Genomic DNA, 24,190 nt, shown 5'->3' with positions numbered 1-24,190 from the left:
TAACCACACAAATTAGAATATTTAATTTTTGAAATGTTGATGATTTGGGTTTTATAACAATCACATCGGCTCGTTTTTTTTCATTTTCACACATGCGTGCCCCAACACCCCCTTTTTTTTGCTTTCAATTCTTGTGAAGTTTTACACTGTCCTGTGCTCTTTATTCTTCTTGGACTTTTTATGTTTCTTGTTAGTGTCCGTCACATTTTTCAGTCCCAGATCACCAGCAGTACCGTCAATCACAAAGGAGTCTTCACCAGCTGAAGAACTATTCAACGCTGTCCCCTCAGACTTCCTGCGCTTGTGCTTGTGTGTTCTGGACACTGTGTCGCCCTCTGTGATCTCGCCATCTCCGTTGTGAAGTTCCATCGACTTGGAGTGCCTGTCTTTGCTTTTCTTTTTCTTCTTCATTGGAGACGGTTCATCACATCCATCCAGACCATCCTCGTTCTGTAGTTCCATCGACTCGGAGTGCCTGTCTTTGCTTTTCTTTTTCTTTTTCATTGGAGACGGTTCATCACAACCATCTGGAACGTCCTCGTTCTGAAGTTCCATTGACTCGGAGTGCCTGTCTTTGCTTTTCCTTTTTTTCTTCTTTGGAGACGGTTCGCCACATTCGTCTGGACTTGCCTCTCGTTTTCTTTTCTTGCTGCTCTTCTGGAACTCATCACTGACACCTTTGTCGTCAGCTTCTTCACCTGCACAGCACAAAAAAAAAAGAGAAAAAAAAGAAAAAGAAAACAATCAGCAAAAATATCGGAAAAAAATACAGCTAATTTTCAGAAAGAAAAACAGAAAGGTTTAACAAGAACAGTGCTTTTATTGTCTGCTTTAAAACCAGAATATTGTCTCTGGTCACCACTGCTGCAATTTGTAACTGAATTAACACAACAGAAATGAGAACATGTAAATTAATTTAAAGTCGAGAGTCTGGTACTGGATGTTCTCATCAAACTTGCAGGATTTACTTTGTATGAATTGACTATGACATGCAATTAAAAAAAAAAAAAAAAAAAAAAAAAAAAAAAAAAAAAAAAAATATATATATATATATATATATATATATTTTTTGTTGTTGTTGTTTTCAAACTTAAGATTAAAAATTCAAACTGCTTCAGCCAATCGAAGTGGCAGGATTTACTAACTCGACATGTTACAAAAACAACAATGATAAAAATTGAAGAACAAACATTCAAACTGCACGAGGAAGAAAAGGCTAATGGCAATGGCCTCTTCCTTGCTGTCTGGTTGTTTCCCTGAAAGCTTCAAGTCTGCTATTGTACGTCCACTCATCAAGAAACCATCTTTGGATCATAATTGTTTGAAAAATTATCGACCTGTCTCTAATCTGTCATTTTTATCAAAACTGCTAGAAAAGATCATATTGTCTCAGCTCTTAGCTCATCTGGAGCAGAATGGCTTACTTAATTCCCACCAGTCAGCTTATAGACGTGGTCATAGTTGCGAAACAGCCCTTCTTAGAATAGTGAATGATTTGCTTTCGGGATTTGATGAGGATAAGATATCTGTTCTCGCTCTCTTAGATTTGTCAGCAGATTTTGACACTATCGACCACTCTATCCTCTTGAACAGACTTAAAACTTCCTTTGGTATTCGTGACACTGCACTAGCATGGATCACGTCTTACCTGTCAGATCGTACACAGAAAGTGTGTGTAAATGGTACATACTCTAGAGTATCTGCCTTGAAATATGGTGTCCCACAAGGGTCCGTCCTAGGTCCTGTTCTTTTTGTGCTGTATGCGGCTCCTGTGTCAGATGTCATCAGTCATCATGCGATGTCGCATGAGAGCTTTGCTGATGACACACAACTTTATCAGTCGGCTTCCATAGCTGAATTTGATGCACTGGTGACTCAAACACAGGAGTGCATTGCTGGCCTAAAGGACTGGATGACTCTCAACAAGCTGCAATTAAATGATGATAAGACTGAATTGATGATAACCTGTCCAAAGAAGTTTCGTCAACATCCTTCCTTTCCTGACTCTGTTCTGATCAATAGCACACCTGTTTCACTTTCTCCCTCTGTTCGCAGTCTTGGTGTAATCCTGGACCAGTCTCTTTCCTTCCAACAGCACATTTCGAATATCTGTAAAGTTGCCTATTTGGAACTGCGTAGAATCAGCTCTATCCGCCACTATCTCTCAACCGATGCAACCAAGACACTTGTATGCTCTCTGGTTCTCTCAAGATTGGATTACTGCAACTCTCTTTTGGCCGGCCTTCCCAAATACCTGTTAGACTCCAACGAATTCAGAATAACGCTGCCAGACTCATTTGCAGAGCTTCTAAATTTGACCATGTTTCTCCTCTCCTTCAGTCTCTCCACTGGTTGCCTGTTTCTGATCGAATAGACTATAAGCTATCCACTCTGACCTTTTCTGCAGTCAACGGATCTGGCCCCAAGTATCTTTCTGAACTCATCCATATCTATACCCCGTCTCGCCAGCTCCGTTCTTCCTCTGATACTCGACTTCTCAGGATACCTCACGTCAGAAGTAAGACCTATGGACACAGATCGTTTTCTTTTCAATCGCCAAAGACGTGGAACAAGCTCCCTGATAACCTCCGTCATTCTGATTCCCTCGCATCTTTTAAATCTCGTCTCAAAACTCACCTTTTCCCTCAGCAATAAGTTCAATTGTGGCAGGTCCACAACTACATGCATGTATATGAATGTGTATTGTGTGTGCGTGTGTTTATGTAAGTTTGTGCCTGCCTATGTGTGCGTATGTGTTAGGGTAGCTGTTAGATACACATGTATGTTAAAATGTATGTATGCAGTGTGTGTGTGTGCGTGCGTGCGTGTGTGCGCGTGCGTGCGTGCGTGTGTGTGTGTGTGGTCACATTTTGGTGTGTGTATGTTACATAGATATAATGTTTTATGTTATCAAAAGCGTTTTTGTAAAGCACCTAGAGCAGATTTCTGGATAGTGTGCTATATAAGTATCCATTATTATTATTATTATTATTACTATTAATTTGGAAATGGACAACTTGTCCTTTAAGTTTTCCTGGTGGACACAAAGAAATGTTTTGAGCAGCGCACAGAATGAAAGCTTTCTCCCTGGTGGACACACAGAAATGTTTTGAGCAGCGCACAGAATGAAAGCTTTCTCCCTGGTGGACACAAAGAAATGTTTTGAGCAGCGCACAGAATGAAAGCTTTCTCCCTGGTGGACACAAATGTTCTGAGCAGCGCACAGAATGAAAGCTTTCTCCCTGGTGGACACAAATGTTTTGAGCAGCGCACAGAATGAAAGCTTTCTCCCTGGTGGACACACAGAAATGTTTTGAGCAGCGCACAGAATGAAAGCTTTCTCCCTAGTGGACACACAGAAATGTTCTGAGCAGCGCACAGAATGAAAGCTTGATCCTGGTTTCTTGGAGGGGGATGGAGGTTACTGACGAAACTGACCTTGGTGTTAACAAGTAAAAAAAAGTACGGAGACACACTTGCACAGACACACACACATGCAGTGAGTAAGTGAAAGGGTTACAGGCTACAGGATTGGCTGTCATACGCACTAAGAACAAGGAAACCCAGACGTGTTGGCACTTGTTGAGCATTAAAGAGAGCTTAAAAAAAAAAAAAAAGGTAAAAAAAAAAAAGGGTGCAGGAGTATTTTTTTTCTCTCCTGTTTTTGTTCTTGCTTCTTTTTCTGGTTTTTGTTGTTTTCCAGGAATTTCTTTCACACTTGCAAAACCATGTGCAGCACATCATTACAAACAAGAACTGAATAAGAAAAAGAAATACAAAAAAAATTGTTTCGTGGACTTGTATGTAACTGAGGCCACCCTCCAAAAATAATAGTAAAAAGTCAAAAATTCAAATGACAGTAGACACATGAATATGTAACAAAAGACTGTCATTCAGTGTAAAAAAATAAATAAATACATTAATTAATTAAACAACAAAAAATAAAAACCCACTGTAAAGGGAAATTTTCTATCTAAAATTACGTTTAAGTAACATACTTACCGTGACCCACTAGTGCAGACTCCGGCAGGGGTCTGACATTCCTGTCCTATGCAAACTACTATCTGCCTATGCGGAGAAAACAAAAGTAGCTACGGCTGATAACCTCCCGGAAGTAGGTAACCTCCCTTTTGCCCCCCTGACTAGCGCCCTCTTTTTACGGCAGCCATCACGGCTCCTATTCCTGTGCTCTTCATACGGCTAAGTTGTAAATCATAATTTGCTTAAGTTACTTCATTTATTTATTTATTTATTAAGACATCTTGCGATGACGCATATTCTTGAAACTCTCTGCGCTTTACAATATCGCGAAAAGCACTTACGCAAACATCCTCGCACAAACACACATATAATTTGAAGCACAGGTAAGAGAGGTCAGCTCTCTGACTCATTGTTTTTACCTTTTGATACGCTCTTCTTTCTTTTCTTGGACTTTCCGGAGATGCTTGGACATGGTGTGCCTGCAGAAAATGCATGTCAACTTGATTATATCCAAAGAGAAATTGGCATGTGGTCATTTTGCTTACATTCACAGTACACAAACATAACGTATGCATTTAAAAGACATGTATATGTTTGAATAATCAAGAGATTGCATAGTATATAAAATGACATTGGCACATCAAAGAACATTCAATGTATCAAGAATGCTGTAACTTTTTTTTTTTTTACTCTTGAGAAAGTACTAGACAATATTTAAAGCTATCACTTAATAACCACCAACACACACCGTTGGACAAATGCATGCACACACAAACACACATATAACACATACATACAAAAATGCACACACAGCATACACACGCACACACACACACACACATACATAAACACACACACAAACACATACACAGAAACGAAGCACACACACAATCAACATGCGCATGCACGCACGCGCACACACACACATGGATGTCTCTGGCACCACCTCTCTGGTCACCAGGATATTTTCATTGTCATATCAAGACGCACGCACACATGCACGCAAACAACATGCACACACACAAACAACACATACAACACACACACACACACACACACACACACACACACAGATACATGTCTCTGGCACCACCTCTCTGGTCACCAGGATATTTTCATTGTCATATCAAGACGCACACAGACATGCATGCAAACAACATGCACACACACAAACAACACAAACATACAACACACACACACACACAGATACATGTCTCTGGCACCACCTCTCTGATCACCAGGATATTTTCAATGTCATATCAAGACGCACACACACATGCACACAAACAACATGCGCACACACAAACATACAACACACACACACACACACAGACGCATGTCTCTGGCACCCTCTCTCTGGTCACCAGGATATTTTCAATGTCATATCAAGACGCACGCACACAAACATACAACACACACACACACACACACACACAGATGCATGTCTCTGGCACCACCTCTCTGGTCACCAGGAGAGTTCCACTGTCATATCAAGGTTGTGTCCCTTGATGTGCTGAGAGTTTCATGTTCCCCAAGCAAGGTGAAACATTTCTTATTATTTCATGTAGTATGTTTATTCCTCATCTTCTTTTACTTTTTTTTTTCTTTGTCTATATTTTATTACTCTTTTTTCCTCTATTTTGACAAAGCATAAAATGTTTTGATAAAAGTGTCAACATTGGCATATCGCACGAGACTGATGTATATGGCACTGTAATCACGACTCTAATCATTCGCTTTCGGAAGGAAAAAGCCTGCTATGTTAGGGGAAAAAACAACAGTTTTTATGTATGTTGTGCATACCTGCCCCAAAAGGTGTGTAGCGCACTCTGAGGCCAGTCGGCATGGGCACAGGTTTCTTTGGTGCCAGCAGGGCACTGTCGACGTGCCAGGCAGAGTGGGCCGCTGTCTCTGTCACCACCAGCATGTTCTGCACATCACCCCCTGAAACAACGCCTGTCATTTCTGTACTGTATGCCAGGTTTGTCAATCTTGTGGATGTGACTGGTTCACTGCACCCCCCCCTCTCTCTCTCTCTCTCTCTCTCCCCCTCTCTCTACAGAACCTCTCTGTCTCTCTCTCCCTCTCTCTACAGAACCTCTCTGTCTCTCTCTCCCTCTCTCTACAGAAGTTATGTTTTGTTTTATATTGATGATGATGGAGGAGGAGGAAGACGATGACAATGACGATGTTGCTGTGGAGGTCCATTTTGGTTTGGGACTGCGTGACAAGGCTGTACTCTACACTTCCTGTCATAATGATATCCCGGTGTTAACCAGGCCCGAGAGATACAGACACTTGCAGTGTTGGTCAGGTAATTAGAGCAACACACCCAAAGACGCATCCTTGAAGTGGATGACACTCGACTGTGTGGTCCCAGTCTCCCCATCTAAGCCCACAGCACACTCAACTCTGGGTAGGAGCCGGCCACGGGCCGAAAAACCCACCTCCACTGGGATTCGAACCCACGTCCTTCCAGCCGTCAGTCCGCGATGCTAACCACTTCGCCACGGCGGCTGGTCAGTCACCACTCTTTATCTGTACTTCTTCCTTGTGGGACTGCATCACTTTTGTTCAAACGAAAGCTTCAATGACTTTTTTGTTCATTGGCTTTACACAGAGAGAATCGAATAAGCGGGAAGCAGGGCTTGAAATGAACATGTATTTTAATTCAACATAATGTCACTGACACTGTCACTGACTCACCCAGAGAAATATCTCCATTGGCACTGCTGACAACAGTGGACATTTTCTTGCACTGAAAAGAAACAAACTGAAAGTTAAATGCAGGAAAGAGTAAGTAAAAGCCATGTCTTTCACAACAGCAGTTTAAATATGCACAACTGCAAAGATTTACAATATGTGCATATCAGTTTTTCTAAAAATAAATTGCACCCTTGCCATTGCTCTTCTTCTTCTCATCTAATTCTATTTTCAACAAGCAGACACAAAAATGAAAGCATGCATTAACTCAAAACATTGCACATTCCATAAAATTAAACCTCACTTATGATAATCATGCATATACACTCTTCCGCACACAGGGATATTACATAAAAAAACCCAAAATGCACACACACAGAGATAATTCACACATGTATACGTCCACATAGTCTTTCAGATGATAAACCAGGTCTGATGTGCAGCATGTACTTTAGCACATGTAAAAGAACCCACCACAACAAAATGATTGTCGTTGGCGAAAGTCTGTAGCAAAATCCAACTTGATAGTAAAACGAATATACTTGCAGACCAAAAAAAAAAAAAGAAAAAGAAAAAAAAAAAGGTGGCTCTGCAATGTTGCAATGCACTCTCACCTGGGAGAGCAGCCTGATTTCACTTAGAGAAATATATATTAACAAAAGTAATACAATATAAAATACTACACAATACAATACACAACAGCAATGCCAGTACATACACACACACACACACACACACACACACACACTTAACAAGAGTGGTGACACCAGAGACAACTCACATCGGCTGAATCCCTGAAGGCAGCAACAGAGTAGTACAATTTCTTTTCCTCCTGAAACAATTACATGTACACACTTCACCTACTTTTCAAGCAACTTGTTGAGTTTAATGCAAAAGTCATATATCACAGTGATCACCCCAAGGAGGAGGAGTTTGTATTATACTCCATGTTTGGTGATACATATACTTACCATGTCAAACTGATGTAAACTAGGCCTATCGGTTTACTCTGCTTGGCCAAATTTCGCGCGGTTAACAGTGAAAAGACGAGCCGTCTTGCCCGGTCCGCTCTTAGCCAATCAAACGCCTCTAAAAGCTATAAGCACTGAATCATTCCTTTGGCCAAGGCTCTCCATGCCATCTTGTCAGGTTTACGCTCTGTCTCGTCTTAGGCTTTTTTTTGGCTATTAAGCGTATTCATTTGGCCTTAATTTGCTGCATGTGGATTGTCTGTATTGTATTCTTACATTCTGTGTACTTGATTCGACTCGGCCCCCTCGATTCATTCCCAAGACAACTGATTTACGTAATCTTCCCATCAACAAGAACACTGATGTTACTACCTGTATCCATGTGACGTTCAACCAATAAGCCATGGAAACAATGGTATGTGAACACTTCCCGCAAGTCTCAGAATGTTTTCTACAAAAATATGTATGTAGGTGAAATATGTGTGCCTGCTTCTTGAAGTAGTTATCTCTCTGAGTGCGTAAACTGACAGAAATTAAAATACCCTCTCTTTTTTCATTTTGAAATCAAATAGATACATATTTGTTTGTTACTTTATTTTTTTGTTTTGTATTCATGATTTATTCCACTTCCATTTTATGTTCCTACTCATTTTCAATTACAAATATATACAGCATTCATAAATTATAGGTACAGTATTTATGCGCATGTCATTAATTTACTTTAAAATGTGTTTACAAACCATCCTAACACTGACTGTCCTAAAACCCTCTTGGCCGAGAGAATGGGGATGGAACTTTGGCAAGCACTCTCCACAAGAATCAAACTCTAGCCCAGATAGTTGGGACAGCAGTTGCCTCCTCTGCTGTTCTGATGGTCATAGTTGGACACGACAGACTTCATACAACATACAACTTTTACCCCTTAAAACAGGGTTCATGGCCTTTCTAGAATTTTTCTTCTTCTTCTTCTTCTGCGTTCATGGGCTGCAACTCCCACGTTCACTCGCATGTAGACGAGTGGGCTTTTACGTGCATGACCGTTTTTACTCTGCCACGTAGGCAGTCATACTCCGCTTTCAGGGGTGTGCATGCTTGGTATGTTTTCATAACCCATTTAACACTGACATGGATTACATGGTCTTTAATAAGCGTATTTGATCTTCTGTGTGTGAATACACACAAAGCAGGTTCAGACACTGACAGGTCTACACACATGTTGAATTGGGAGAATGGAAAAATCCCCACCCTTTACCCACCGGGCGCCGTCACCGTGATTTGAACACGGGACCCTCAGATTGAAAGTCCAACACTTTAACCACTCGGCTATTGCGCCCGTCGCCTTTCTAGAATAAAAAAACATCACTATTGCAACTACTTTGCTTTAACTGGTCAAGCTAAAAAAACCATACCAAACCCAAACACACACTAAACAAAAATACCAACTGTACCTGTTCAGCTTTAACCTTCAGTGTCTGTGTCCCACCCGACACGCCAAGCACGCCCATGTCCAGCTTGCTCAATGCTGACACGTCAAACTGAAACAGCACAGTCATCAGTCACTACTTTTGTTTCAATGACTTGCCAAGCAATAGCAATCAGCAGTTCTTGGTGGTGGTGTTTTTTTTGTTTTTTTTAAATATTTTTTATCCATCACATATTATTCAGATTTAACAAAGAGGTGTCTAAAATCATTTCTGTTGGTCCAGATACTGATCTCATATTGCTTTTGTTTTAATGACTTGTGGAGCAATAACAATCAACAGTTCTTGGTGGTGATGGTTTTTTTTATCCATCACATATTCAGATTTAACAGGTGTCCAACATCATTTCTGTTGGTCTAGATGCTGATCTGAAATAAAAACAAGAAAAAGAACATTTTCAACCACTGGTTCACAGAAAAAACAAACACTTCTCCACATACATTACATGACCCACTTGCACAAACCACCAGTCAGAAACAGTCAGTGTAACTGTGTAAGGAATTTCAAACAGGCATGTTTTCAATAATTATGATCTAGCCATCATTAACCTCAAGCAGTGCTAAATGAAGTTGAAGACAAATGCACACACACACACACACACACAATCTGATGATCAAGAATCACATCAAAACACCATCAAACCTTGTGATTTTCTTACAATAATCTCATTGTTGTTGTTAAAAAGTTTAGTAAGGATGTTATTACTTGTACTGAGTTGTAGGTATTTTTCTAACACTATGTTTTTTTGTTTTGTTTTTAACCAATTCATTAAGATGTCAGCTAACTTCCTACAAAAAGTGTTGCCATTACGCCTGTGTGTAACATGTCCACTAACATCCCACATCTATTCGAATTGTTCCTCCTTCAGACTCAGAGTTTCTAAAGTTCAGTGAACATTAACAGACTCTTAACAATTAGTTTGATGTGTCTGAATTATGAAGGAAAAAAAAAAAGACTACGTAAATAAGCATAAGTCAGGTGGAAGACCCCTTCTTGATTATGATTTGTTAACTGGACCACATGAAGTGTGCTACCTAGTACAATCAAACTAATTCCAGAAAGAAAGCACAGATTCTGAAGTTATATTCATATTTGTTCACAAAACAATTCCTTTCTTTCTGTATCTCCTAAGTTTTTGTGGAAGGAATTTTAAAAGTAAATTTTATCCCTGAATCCTCAAAATTCCCTCACAAGGGGAAAACAGTTTTCTATCAAATTCTCTGGCACTAAACAGGTCAATGATGATTATTTTCAAAAAAAGAAAAAAAAGTACTAGCTTTTCTGCACATTCATAACATCAAGATGTTCCTATCGTTCAAAACTTGAGACTAAAGAGCATCAACCTTACCACCTTCACACAGACACATTACAAACTGACATGGTTTTCTTCATCTTCGGTCTGTCTGTCTGTCTGTCTGTCTCTCTCACACACGCACACACACACTCAGTGACACACACACACACTAATTAATACCCCATGTGCCACCTGGACTAACCAGAGTTCTGTATCCTCAGTGTTGGCGCCTTTTGTATCTCCACTCAAATGGGTAGACACACTTTCATGTAGTAATGTACACACAAACACATAAACACACACACTGTAATTCATACCCCACATGGCACCTGGACCAACCACAGTTCTGTAACCTCAGTGTTGGCGCTGTTTGTGTTTCTACTCAAACGTGTACACACACACACACACACATACACACATGTATACAGACATACACACAAAAAAAAACTATGTCATACCCCTTGTGGCACCTGGACCAGCCACAGTTCTGTGTCCTCAGTTCTGGCACTGTCAGTGGTGTCTGCATCCTCACAGCGCAGTCTGTCTGCCATGGAGACAAAGTTCTGCGGCACTTTCGAGCTTTTCATCCTGGCTGCCTCTACTCTGCTGGGCACCTGCAACAACATTCTGGAACATTATCTAAAAAATTATCATTCCAACAGTACACACACACATGCACATCCAAAGAAGAAAAGGCACAGCTGATAGTGTGTGTGTGTGTGTGTGTGTGTGTGTGTGTGTGTTTGCACTTCATTTTGTTTTTAATGTCTGTTCACTTTCAGGTGAAAAAGATGGTGTGTGGTAGTGTGTGCGTGTGTGTGTGTGTGTTTCTGTGTGTACTCACTATTATAAACAACATGTGCAACACAAATGATAGTAAGTGACTGAAACGCTCACACTTTATCCCCTGGTAGTGCTTCGCTTGCTGGAGTGCTCTACTAGCCTAAATACTACAAAATAAATATCTTTAGAATTAGTGCTTTTTCCTGCAGACTCACGCCCCTCCCCCCAACACATACACACACACCTACCAGTGACAGAATACATGAATGTGATCACTCCATTGAAGCAAGAATGTGCGCACAGTGACCTGGGCCCGTATGCACGTCAAACCCGATTAGCTTATTCGCGTTTAGGGCTTAAACGCGGTCAGCTATTCGGAGCTTAAACGCGATTAGCCCCTCTCCGGTTTTGGTATGTACGTCGCCCTATTCGCGATTGAATAGCTCTCCGCGTTTACGGGGCAGGACACGGCGCGCTATTTATAGATTCTTTGGAAAACCGCGGTGCAGCAGGCATTGCTTTCGGTTTAGACATACCCTCCCTCGTGGAACTACCGCTGGTACGTGCTTCGTCGGTTTTCGTCAGTCCCAGTTTTTATTGTTTGTATTACTTGCCATGGAGAATTCAAAGCGCACTAGGAAGCCAAATTTCAGTGCTGATGAAATTCTAGTATTTCTGGAAGAGATGCAGGTGGAACGTGCGCTGTTATTCAGCAGTTTGAATCCGAGTGTAACCAACCCTCAGAAGACAGATACATGGAAAAAGATAGCCGAGAAGGTGAAGGCGTGCGGAGTGGCGGTTCGCACGGTGCAGGAATTGAAAGACAAATGGCGTTCCATGAAAGGGGCTGTGTTGAATAAGAAGAGGGATGAACGCAAAACGGGAGGAGGTCCACCCCCACCACCGGTCCCGTACGAAGACATCATTCTCGACATCATAGGAGCGGACTCCAATTTGTTCGAAGGCATCGGAGGTGAGTTGTGGGTTGACTTTGTTCTTTGTTTCGTTAATCAGTGATAATTCATGGCGATGTCCTTCTATTCCAACTGCCCCGCCTGCATCGATCAACCATCATTGTTCCATTTAACCTGTTATTGTGTGTGTGTGTGTGTGTGTGTGTGTTAATCTTCAGTTTAACGTCTATTCACTGTAAAGTGATATTAGACCCAAAACAAAAAAACGAACAAAAATAATAAATAAATAAACAAAAACAAATAATAATAATAATAATAATAAAGTTAGAAAAGTGTGTGTGTGTGTGTGTGTGTGTGTGTGTTCAGTATAACGTCTAGTCACTGTAAAGTGATATTAGACCCAAAACAAAAAACCAAACAAAAATAATAAATAAATAAACAAAAACAAATAATAATAATAATAATAATAAAGTTAGAAAAGTGTGTGTGTGTGTGTGTGTGTGTGTGTGTTCAGTTTAACGTCTATTCACTGTAAAGTGATATTAGACCCAAAACAAAAAAACGAACAAAAATAATAAATAAATAAACAAAAACAAATAATAATAACAATAATAATAATAATAAAGTTAGAAAAGTGTGTGTGTGTCTGTGTGTGTGTGTGTGTGTGTCGAGGGGGTGGGGGGAGGGAGGGGGGGATTGGTCATGTGTGTAAATGAATGTGTATGCATTCGTGTGTGTGTGTTTGTGTGTTTGTGTGTGTGTGTGTGTGTGCAACTTGTAAAAGAAATATTTGTGTTTACAGTGTCCATACAGAGATGAATGCTTCAGGGTGTAGTTTCTCCAGCGAGGAAATTAAAAAAATGTATGATCTTTTTTATTACAGGTACCGCAGTGTAACAAGCACCTGCTGCAAGGGTGTCAAGGTAAACCCACGATTCTCCAGCCGTATCTCACCTTCCACCTCGTTTGTCAGCTCCCAAATATGTTGCCGCCTAAACCTGAACTTTCGGAACAGGTCATGGTCATCGTACAGGTCAAACGGGTTCTTTCTGTCACGAAAGATGCGGTTTCTTCGCAATTGCCGTCGCTGTCTCACTTGGAAAAACATCAATGCCGCCATATTTATCCGCGTTTAGGCTCGCTATCTGACCCCCGAGGCACCGATAACTTTATCCGCGTTTAGCCCAGTCGGATAGCTTATGCGTTCTGACGTACATACCAAAATCTGCGGCCTATCCACCCGAATAGGCGCTACTCGCGGATAGCCCTCTATCCGGATCGACGTGCATACGGGCCCTGTTAAGTAACAGAAAAGATGAAAATAGGACGTACTCTTACGGTTCACTCGCAAAAACACAGTGCAATTCCATAATCTTCAACCCACGCTCACATGCTTGCTTAACTTTGCAACTAATCATACTTGATATACAAAACTCACTCTAATTAAAACTCGTGAATAGTCGTCAGATGTCAGTCAGGAGAAACCGGAAGCACATGGTTTGAGATGAAAGACGTTTTGTATGCAAGTCACCCAAATATACCAATTCCTCCCAAATAACCCCAACGTAATGCAACTATGGAAATAAATAAACATCGAACTATTGCTATTGATATCTGTGCAGCGTGTGTGTGTGTGTGTGTGTGTGTGTGTGTGTGTGTGTGTGTGTGTGCGCGTGCGTGCGTGCGTGCGTATGTGTGTCGGTGTGTCGGTGTGTGCCAGTGTGTGTGTGTGTGTGTGTGTGTGTGTGTGTGTGTGCCAGTGCCGTGTGTGTGTGTGTGTGTGTGTGTGTGTGTGTGTGTGTGTGTGTGTGTGCCGTGTGTGTGTGTGTGCAATGCACTAGTCTCTAGTGCAACTGATATTTTGTACAAACTATTCAGTGCTACTGCTATCTATGCACAGAGAGAGAGAGAGAGAGAGAGAGAGAGAGAGAGAGAGAGAGTGTGTGTGTGTGTGTGTGTGTTTCAGTGCGCGCGCGCGTCAGTGTGTCGTGTCGTGTAAACTGTTTGTTCAGTCGATAAGTTATATCCTTCTTTCTATAACGTGCTGGCAACTATTTTCGTGACTCCGGCCCGCTAGTAACTTGACCCACCGCAAACCGCACTGACATGGGGGGAAAAAAACCTAACGTGTATTCGATCTTCAGTGTCTACGTGCAAATACTAACAAACGAAGGGGCCGGGTTCAGACCGGCCACTAGCAGATCTGCACAAAGCTGACCTGGGAGATCGGAACTCAGTTGAGAAATCTCCTTCCCGTACCCACCAGTAACTGACAGACGCCGTTACTACTTCAGTAGATTCGAACCCTGACCCTAAGCCTGATTGAAAGTCCAACAATGAAATCACACACACACACACACTCCTCCGCCACCCCCCCCCCCTCCCCCACCCCTCCCCGCCTGGTAGTCCGTCGTCAGTGTCCCGGGGGATGACGACGTCCACGCACTTCTCATTCTCGTTTGCTGAGGACTTCCATAATACAGCGATAATTATGGAGTCCCAGCTGGATCTGCGTGGGTGTCCACAGAGAGGGCACGGGGAAACTGTCCGGGTTCTTCAGGCATTGCTGCTGCTGTCGGCCTTCCTCTTCTCGCACTGAGGCAGGCCTCGGCGATGCTGCTTCGGCGGCGGTTCTTCTCAAAGCTGCCGCGGTGTGCTTGCCGCTTCGTCAGAGCACGCCAGCTGGGCCATTCTTGAGTACGCCCCTTCAATTATGTTGGGGGATTCCAGTATGCGCACGGCAATACAAGATAATAAGTATTCACTATTCTGTTGATATATGTGGTGGTCTGGGCGCTAGTCATTCGGATGAGACGATAAACCGAGGTCCCGTGTGCAACATGCACTTAGCGCACGTAAAAGAACCCACGGCAACAAAAGGGTTGTTCCTGGCAAAATTCTGTAGAAAAATCCACATCGATAGGAAAAACAAATAAAACTGCACGCAGGAAAAACTACAAAAAAAAAGAAAAAGAAAGAAAAAAAAAGGGTGGCGCTGTAGTGTAGCGACGCGCTCTCCCTGGGGAGAGCAGCCCGAATTTCACACAGAGAAATCTGTTGTGATAAAAAGAAATACAAATACAAATATCGAATATGTGGCTCTGCAACTGTGACTGACATTAGCTTACAGCTGAGTCAACAGCAAAGTGATCAATGGTTTCTCTGCTGCGACAAAGGGAATTAACTGATTTTTGCTTCATTTTTCGAAGGACTGGGACTTCCAAATTGAGAGGCAAGACTGCACTGGCTTTTGCGCTGCAGATTTGGGGGCTATAGTTAGCCTTTGTATCCCCAGTGCCGACTGTCCTGAAACATCAGTTCATGGCAGAGAGAGTGTGGATGTAGCTTGGGAATTACACTCTTCGCTTTCATCAAATTCTAGCCCAGATATTTAGTCGCCGGGACATCAGTTACCGCCGCTGCTGTTCTGATAGTCATTGTCGGATGCAACTGACTACCATGCATGTCTTATCAGAAATAAAGAGGGGGAAAAAACACTGACAGTAAGTGGAAGGTTTTTAAAAAAACAAAACAAAAAAAACACAGATGATCATACACAATTAGCCAAGTCTTGTTTTCACAAAACGAAAACTCGCCTAATGCTCGTTTTGTGGCAATGCCGGTTTGCTTATTATACCTTGAACTGAACAAGCGAAAAAATGGAAACTGCGCCACAGTCTTCAAGGTGTTTTACACACACACACACACACACACACACACACACACACACGTGCGCGCGCGCGCGCGCACACACACACACACACACATATATATATAATCAGTATTTTCTTTCTTTCCTTGAAAAAAATCACACACACACACACACACACACACGCACACGCACACACACACACACACAACACTACACACCCACACACCCACCCACACACACACACACACACACACACATTCTTCAAAAGAAAAGAAAAGTTACTTTGGCAGTCAGTTGTTTTAGCCTACAAACTAGAAATCTTTGCCCATCTGTTGGTTTCAAAATTTGTGTTCTAAACATCAGCAGGTCCATTTCAATTCCTCGTTACTTAACGTGTTCTGTTTGCCTTTAATGTAGGCTATTTACGTATCTTTCCCGCAAACAGACGTTGCAGTACATCCCGTCTTTCTGAGTTCGGAGTTATCTCCACCTGCGCCTCTCTCTGACTCTCTGTCGATCTGTCTAGTCTGTCTACCTGCCTGTCTTTCTGTCTCTGTCTCTGTCTCTCTCTTTCTTTCCTTCTTTTACTTTCTCTCTCTCTAAGTTTCTCTCCGTCCCCCCTCCCTCCCTCTCTCCATGATCCTCCCCCCCCCCTCCCCTTCTGTCATTTTTGGTTGTGATTATTTGTGACATTGGCAACGTGATGTGCACGAGAAGCCCCAAAAGGATACAGGTGCTGAAAAATGGGTGTTGACACCCTGTACACCATTCTGCTTGCAAGAAAATACGTTTGAACCGTTTTTATGCAGTCTTTTATTCCCGAACAAGCCTCCCTCTCTTGGCGAAAGCTCGCTCTTGTGTGTGGGGGGGAAAATTGTTTCAGAGTTTTATGTCATTCTATTTGAAAGCAACAACGTTTGGTTGGGAGGGGGAGTTGGTGGGGTGGGGGTAGGGGGGTCGGGGGGGGGGGGGGGGGTGGGGGGGGGGGGTTCGGCGCCGGTGTATCACCTGGAAAATGACTCCCGGCGCCAAGCACTGTTTTGACTCCACCGGAGTCCGCCCAGAAACTCCCCCCTTGGGGTTATTGCAAGGCGGCGGGACTTTTTCATTTTATCTTTATTTCATTTTATTCTACTTTAGTTTTTATTTTATTTTTTACTCTCTCTCTCTCTCTCTCTCTCTCTCTCTCTCTCCCCCCCCCCCTTGCCCTACATATTGATCCCAACCACTCTTTTGCACTGGAATATCTTTATCTGAATGAATGAATGAACTGATGAATAAATAAAGGCAAATAAATGGATAAATAAATAAAACGAATGGATGAATGAATGAATGAATGAATGAAGTGATGAATAAATAAATAGACAAATAAATAGATCAATGAATAAACAGATAGACAGACAGACAGATAGATAGATAGATAGATAGATAGATAGATAGATAGATAGATAGATAGACAAACAAACAAATAAATAGATACTAAATAAGACAGAAAAAATGCGTTGTTTTGAAAAATGCGTGTTCGTGTTCAAGAGGCGGGGCTACATTTGAAGAGGGAGTTTTTCTGGTCTGGCTGGAAGTCACTCCTTGCATGATTTTGTATTGCTGTTTTCTCCAACGCTCGGCCTAGATCACAGATTGACATAGGTTTACAGTCGGGCCAACAGCAATGGTTTCTCCACTGCAATGGGAAGTCATTTACAGCTTAGTCTTTTGCGAAGGACTCTGACTGAAACTAGGAGGCAAGATTGCTCTGGCTCTTAGTGCTGCAGCCTTGGGGGGGGGGGGGGGGGGGGGGGGCGTCTAGCTGGCCTTTGGGAACCATCCCCAACGCCGACTGTCCTAAAACCCTCTTAGCCGAGAGAGTGGGGATGTTACTTGGGCTTGACTCTCTCCACCATCAACAAATTCTAGCCCAGATAGTCGGGACAGTAGTTGCCTCCTCTGCTGTTCTGATGGTCATAGTCGGTCACGACTGATTATCATACATAATCAAATTACATCCCCCCCCCCCCCCACCCCCCAAAAAAAAAAAAAAAAAAAAAAAGATCAGGGATATTTTTGATAAGCACCAGAACGACTCCATTCATATATCCATCAAAGTCCTTAAGTTGGTTTTTTTTATAATAATAATAATAATAATAATAATGGTATTTATATAGCGCTGAATCTTGTGCAGAAACAAATCAAAGCGCTTTCGCACCAGTCATTCACACACACGCATAACCCTAAAACTGTAGAAACTAAAGACAAGGAAGAGGCAGGGAAGGGAGGCTATTTTGGGAAGAGGTGGGTTTTAAGGCCAGACTTGAAACAGCTGAGTGTGGAGACTTGAAGAAGCGAAAGAGGAAGTTCATTCCAGTTGCAAGGTCCAGAGACAGAGAAAGAACGGCGGCCAACAGTCGAGTGTTTGAATCTCGTATTTGCTGGACAGGGGTGGGGTGAAACTTTATGGGTGGGGGGTGGGGTGGGGTGGGGGGAATGGGGTGGGGGGTCATGCACAACACGATTCCATCAACAGTTTTACCATTAACCCCTTGAGTTTTGAACCTTTGTCAGATGAGACCTGTGTGGAATGAATTTTTAAGCACAGTTTCAGTTTCTCAAGGAGGCTTCACTTCCGTTTGGACAAACCAATATACGCTTACCCAATCTGCAAGGCACACGTCTGACAAGCAGTGTGACCCAGTGCGCTTCTTCTTGGGTTCTTCTTCTTCTTCTGCGTTCGTGGGCTGCAACTCCCACGTTCACTCGTATATGCGCAAGTGGGCTTTTACGTATATGACCGTTTTTAACCCGCCATGTAGGCAGTCATACTCCGCTTTCCGGGGTGTGCATGCTGGGTATGTTCTTGTTTCCATAACCCACCGAACGCTGACATGGATTACAGGATCTTTAACGTGCGAATTTGATCTTCTGCTTGCGTATACACATGAAGGGGGTTCAGGCACTAAGCAGGTCTGCACATATGTTGACCTGGGAGATCGGAAAAATCTCCACCCTTTACCCACCAGGCGCCGTCACCGTGATTCGAACCCGGGACCCTCAGATTGAAATTCCAACGCTTTAACTCACTCAGTACGGCCAGTCCTCTCTTCTCCTCTACACAGACCCCTCGGATGTCCAGTGGGTGTCTGAATGACCCAACCTTTAGCTTCCGTCGTCAGAATTGTGGTATTCTTTGTCAACATTCACGTCTTCAGTATAAGAGCCTTCCGCTTGCAATATTTTGATGATGGTAATTGGGGTGAAACGCTGTTAACGTCGTCTCTTTCGCCGTTCGTATGGAGAGAGTTAACCACTTGGCTGTTGCGCCCGTCAATGGGTTCTTGTTTCAGTGCGCCATGTGCGTGCTGCACACGGGACCTCGGTTCATCATCTCATCCTAAAGACTAGACGCTCAGTTTGATTTTCCAGTCAAACTTGCCGGGGAGAAAAGGAGAGATCGGGATTCGAACCCAGACCCTCACGGACACTGTGTTGGCAGACAGGCGTTTTAACCACTCTGCTACCCCCTCCCTTCCCTCCAACTCTTCATAATTTTTTTTAATTTGTTTTTTATATCTATTTATCGGTTGTTGTTGTTTTCAAAATTTACAAGTTTTTAAACTCCATTTTATCTCAGTGACATATGACAACCTTCACTCTCAAGCATACTGGTCAGCAGCTATCAAAGGGTTAAGCGGATTTTTTTTTTTTTTTTTTTTTTTTGAAGCATGTGTTATTTTTATGACAAGGAAAGAGCGGATGGCGAAGAGCTGAGGCTGTGAATGAAGGGGTGGGGGTGGGGGTGGGGGTGGGGGTCCTTTTTGGTTGGATCAGTATCCACGATTGTCCGTCGCATCGACGGGCGCAATAGCCGAGTGGTTAAAGCGTTGGACTGTCAATCTGAGGGTCCCGGGTTCGAATCACGGTGACGGCGCCTGGTGGGTAAAGGGTGGAGATTTTTACGATCTCCCAGGTCAACATAAATTATGTGCAGACCTGCTTAGTGCCTGAACCCCCTTCGTGTGTATACGCAAGCAGAAGATCAAATACGCACGTTAAAGATCCTGTAATCCATGTCAGCGTTCGGTGGGTTATGGAAACAAGAACATACCCAGCATGCACACCCCCGAAAACGGAGTATGGCTGCCTACTTGGCGGGGTAAAAACGGTCATACACGTAAAAGCCCACTCGTGTGCATACGAGTGAACGCAGAAGAAGAAGAAGTCCGTCGCATCCGTCTATGACCATCAGAACAGCAGAAGAGTCAAACTGCTGTCTCGACTGTCTGGGCTAAAACTGAATGACGGTGGAGAGCGCCCTGCCAAAGTCACACACCCCACCCCCACTCTCTCGGCCAAGAGGGGCTTTAGGATTGTGGGCGTTGGCATGGTCCCCAAAGACCAACTAGCCCCCACGGCTGCATCACTAAGAGGCCATTGCAGTCATTTTTAAAATTATAATTTATTTATTTATTTATTTATTTATGTGCGCTTATAGTTGACTTCATCAGGTTTTTGCGCCTTATACATATTATTATTAGTAGTAGTAGTTATTTTTTTTAAATGTATTTATCTATTATTTATTCACCTTTTTTTTTCAAGGCCTGACTAAGCGCGTTGGGTTACGCTGCTGGTCAGGCATCTGCTTGGCAGACAGTACCTCTTGGTTTGGGAGTCCTCGTACTTTAACAAAAAGACTAAGCTATAACTGAATTCATGTTGCAGTGGAGAAACCATTGATCACACTGATCTTGCTTTGCTGTGGGCCCGACTGTACTGTAGGAAGGGGCTTCTTCTTCGTCGTTCGTGGGCTGTGAGTGGAGTGACGGCCTAGAGGTAACGCGTCCGCCTAGGAAACGAGAGAATCTGAGCGCGCTGGTTCGAATCACGGCTCAGCCGCCGATATTTTCTCTCCCTCCACTAGACCTTGAGTGGTGGTCTGGACGTTAGTCATTCGGATGAGACGATAAACCGAGGTCCCGTGTGCAGCATGCACTTAGCGAGCGCACGTAAAAGAACCCACGGCAACAAAAGGATTGTTCCTGGCAAAATTCTGTAGAAAAATCCACTTCGATAGGAAAAGCAAATAAAACCGCACGCAGGAAAAAATACACAAAAATAGTGTAGCGACGAGAGCAGCCCGAATTTCACACAGAGAAATCTGTCGTGATAAAAAGAAATACAAATACAAATACAAATACACTCGTGCACACGGGCGGCCTTTTACGTGTGTGACCGTTTTTACCCCCGCCATGCAGGCTGTCATAAGATGGGGGCTACATCAGTAAAATAAGTCTCCAGTTCTTTATTTTCTCATATTTAGGTTTCGTCGGTGTTATATCCGGACTGTTGGGGTGTGGGTGTGATGGGTGGGGACATGGGGAATGTGGGGGTGGGGTGGGGGTGGAAGAAGTTGGGGGGGGGGGAGTCTTTTGGGGAGGACTACTTAGAATGACTCTGTCAACACTATTAGTTTCAACTTGTCGATTTCTTTTTGTTGTTTTTTTCCTTTTTTTGTGTGTGTGTGTTTGTTTTTCCATTTGTTTGTGCTGTCCAAAGACAGGGATGATTAGCAGGTGAGAGACTGTTTCAGTGGGTCTTTTGGGGGAACAGCCTCACGACCTCATAAACTATTTTCAGCCCCAAGGCATAGGAAAACCGCGCAGGGACCTAATCCTCTCCTCTCCTCCCACCGTTTTACAACCTTCCCCGAGCCAAGTCCGGTACCCCTTCAGTCATACCTGGATGCAGCGGGGGAGAAAACCGTACTAAAGTTGCCTTTCCCAAGGAACCAGTCCCGTGCCGAAACAAGGGCCACGAACCCTGATCAGTGCTGGTCTCTGGAGCTCAGGTCCAACGCCTGACCCAGTCCACCAAAGCGCCCGCCAGCAAACACCCCGAGCTGAAGAGGATTGAGATTCAGAATGAAATGATTTATTCATACAGGCCACCCCCCCCCCTTTGAAGGGGGATATACTGTAAATTGCTGGAGTCATACATTCAAAAGTCTTCATGATGTTAACACATACACTCCTCCTTTTGAGTGCTGTATACAGATAAAGAGCGAACTCCTTGACAGTCTTTTCATTTGTGAGCTAAAAAAAAAAAAAAGGAGCTGATATGACGAGTAAAGCTACAGGGACAACCACATAGGGACGTCAGTGCGAAACGTGCACAGAGAACCACCAGTAGTGCCTATCTCGGCACTGGCAAAGCTCGCAGCCAACAGGAGAATTAAGGAAAAGCGAAGAGTTTGCCCACATCAAAAGAACACCAGCGCGGCCATTGGTCCGTTTTCAGGTGACACAGCGATCACAAACTGATCCACCGCGCTGGTCTGGGGATGACATGGAGGGGGTTTGGGGGGTGAGGGTAGGGGTCAGGAGAGGGGGCGGGGGGGGTGAGGGTAGGGGTCAGGAGAGGGGGCGGGGGGGGGGGGGGGGGTGGTGAGGGTAGGGATCAGGAGAGGGGGCTGGGGGCGTGAGGGTAGGGGTCAGGAGAGGGGGCGGGGGGGGGGGGGTGAGGGTAGGGGTCAAGAGAGGGGGCGAGTGAGGGGGGGTGAGGGTAGGGGTCAGGAGAGGGGGCGGGGGGGGGTGAGGGTAGGGGTCAGGAGAGGGGGCGGGGGGGTGAGGGTAGGGGTCAGGAGAGGGGGCGGGGGGGTGAGGGTAGGGGTCAGGAGAGGTGGATGGGGGGGTGAGGGTAGGGGGGCAGGAGAGGGGGCGGGTGGTGAGGGTAGGGGTCAGGAGAGAGGATTGGGGGGTGAGGGTAGGGGTCAGGAGAGAGGAGGGGGAGTGAGGGTAGGGGTCAGGAGAGGGGGCTGGGGGGGGTGAGGGTAGGGGTCAGGAGAGGGGGGGGCGGGGGTGAGGGTAGGGGGTCAGGAGAGAGGAGGGGGGGTGAGGGTAGGGGTCAGGAGAGAGGAGGGGGGGTGAGGGTAGGGGTCAGGATGGGGGGGTGAGGGTAGGGGTCAGGAGAGAGGATGGGGGGGTGAGGGTAGGGGTCAGGAGAGGGGGGCGGGGGGGGGTGAGGGTAGGGGTCAAGAGAGGGGGCTGGGGGGGGAGGGGGGTGTGAGGGTAGGGGTCAAGAGAGGGGGGCGGTTGTGTGAGGGTAGGGGTCAAGAGAGGGAGCTGGGGGGGGAGGGGGGTGTGAGGGGTAGGGGTCAAGAGAGGGGGGCTGGGGGGGAGGGGGGTGTGAGGGTAGGGGTCAAGAGAGGGGGCTGGGGGGTGAGGGTAGGGGTCATGAGAGGGTGAGGGGGGGTGAGGGTAGGGGTCAGGAGAGGGGGCTGGGGGGTGAGGGTAGGGGTCAGGAGATGGGGCGGGGGGTGGGGGTGAGGGTAGGGGTCAGGAGAGGGGGCTGGGGAGTGAGGGTAGGGGTCAGGAGAGGGTGAGGGGGGTGAGGGTAGGGGTCAGGAGAGAGGATGGGGGGGGGTGAGGGTAGGGGTCAGGAGAGAGGATGGGGGGGGGGTGAGGATAGGGGTCAGGAGAGGGGGATGGTGGGTGAGGGTAGGGGTCAGGAGAGGGGGTTGGTGGGTGAGGGTAGGGGGTCAGGAGAGGGGGATGGTGGGTGAGGGTAGTGGTCAGGAGAGGGGGATGGTGGGTGAGGGTAGGGGTCAGGAGAGGGGGATGGTGGGTGAGGGTAGGGGTCAGGAGAGGGGGATGGTGGGTGAGGGTAGGGGTCAGGAGAGGGGGATGGGGGGGTGAGGGTAGGGGTCAGGAGAGAGGAGGGGGGTGAGGGCAGGGGTCAGGAGAGGGGGATGGGGGGTGAGGGTAGAGGTCAGGAGAGAGGATGGGGGGTGAGGGTAGTGGGTCAGGAGAGAGGATGGGGGGGTGAGGGTAGGGGTCAGGAGAGAGGGGGGGGTAGGGGGTGGAGAGGGGGGGTCAGGGAGGGAGAGAGGGGGTGGGGGTGAGTAGGGTCAGGAGAGAGGGGGGGGGTGAGGGTAGGGGTCAGGAGAGGGGGCGGGGGGTGAGGGTAGGGTCAGGAGAGGGGCTGGGGGGTGAGGGTAGGGTCAGGAGAGGGGGGGGGTGAGGGGAGGGTCAGAGAGGGTGGGGGGGAGGGTAGGGGTCAGGAGAGGAGGGGGTGAGGGGAGGGTCAGGAGAGGAAGGGGGGGGGTGAGGGTAGGGGTCAGGAGAGGGGTGGGGTGAGGTAGGGTCGAAGGGGGTGGGTGAGGGTAGGGTCAGGAGAGGGGGGGGGTGAGGGTAGGGGTCAGGAGAGGGGCGGGGGGTGAGGAGAGGGGGGAGTAGGGGCGGGGTAGGGGGGTGAGGTAGGGTCAGAAGGGGGGGGTGAGGGAGGGTCAGGAGGGGAGGGGGTGAGGTAGGGTCAGGAGAGGGGGATGGTGGTGAGGTAGGGGTCAGGAGAGGGGGCGGGGGGGTGAGGGTAGGGGTCAAGAGAGGGGCCGGGGGGATAAGTCGCGATGGACAAAACTTGTG

General features: G+C 45.5%; 1 protein-coding gene across 2 annotated transcripts; it reads right to left on the bottom strand.

The window, feature by feature from the left end:
* On the bottom strand, window positions 1-13,631 carry LOC143285219 (uncharacterized). 2 transcript variants are annotated; one of them, XM_076592466.1, is made up of 9 exons: window positions 13,566-13,600; window positions 11,462-11,520; window positions 10,889-11,044; window positions 9,104-9,190; window positions 7,466-7,516; window positions 6,688-6,739; window positions 5,785-5,925; window positions 4,401-4,460; window positions 1-698 (listed from the first exon to the last, which is right to left on the bottom strand). In XM_076592466.1, exons 3-9 carry the CDS (start codon window positions 11,015-11,017, stop codon window positions 142-144), a joined length of 1,077 nt encoding a protein of 358 aa, XP_076448581.1. In that variant the 5' UTR covers window positions 11,018-11,044; window positions 11,462-11,520; window positions 13,566-13,600; the 3' UTR covers window positions 1-141. The 2 variants fall into 2 exon arrangements, with proteins under 2 accessions (XP_076448581.1, XP_076448580.1); XM_076592465.1 differs by lacking the exon at window positions 11,462-11,520 and having other exon boundaries at window positions 13,566-13,631.
* Window positions 13,632-24,190: the final 10,559 nt, after the last annotated feature.

The sequence above is a fragment of the Babylonia areolata genome, chromosome 8 (genome assembly GCF_041734735.1).
Source record: "Babylonia areolata isolate BAREFJ2019XMU chromosome 8, ASM4173473v1, whole genome shotgun sequence".
In the NCBI taxonomy this organism is placed as follows: Eukaryota; Metazoa; Mollusca; class Gastropoda; order Neogastropoda; family Buccinidae; genus Babylonia; species Babylonia areolata.
The sequence above is the reverse complement of the archived record's forward strand: the minus strand, read 5'-3'. Positions and strand labels throughout refer to the sequence as shown.

Coding starts and splice junctions, on each gene's coding strand:
- LOC143285219 (XM_076592465.1), bottom strand. CDS start 11,017: ATGAAAAGCTCGAAAGTGCCGCAGAACTTTGTCTCCATGGCAGACAGA. Junction 6,740..7,465: donor CCTTCAGGGATTCAGCCGAT/GTGAGTTGTCTC, acceptor GTTTCTTTTCAG/TGCAAGAAAATGTCCACTGT. Junction 699..4,400: donor AAAGAAGAGCGTATCAAAAG/GTAAAAACAATG, acceptor TGTGCTGTGCAG/GTGAAGAAGCTGACGACAAA.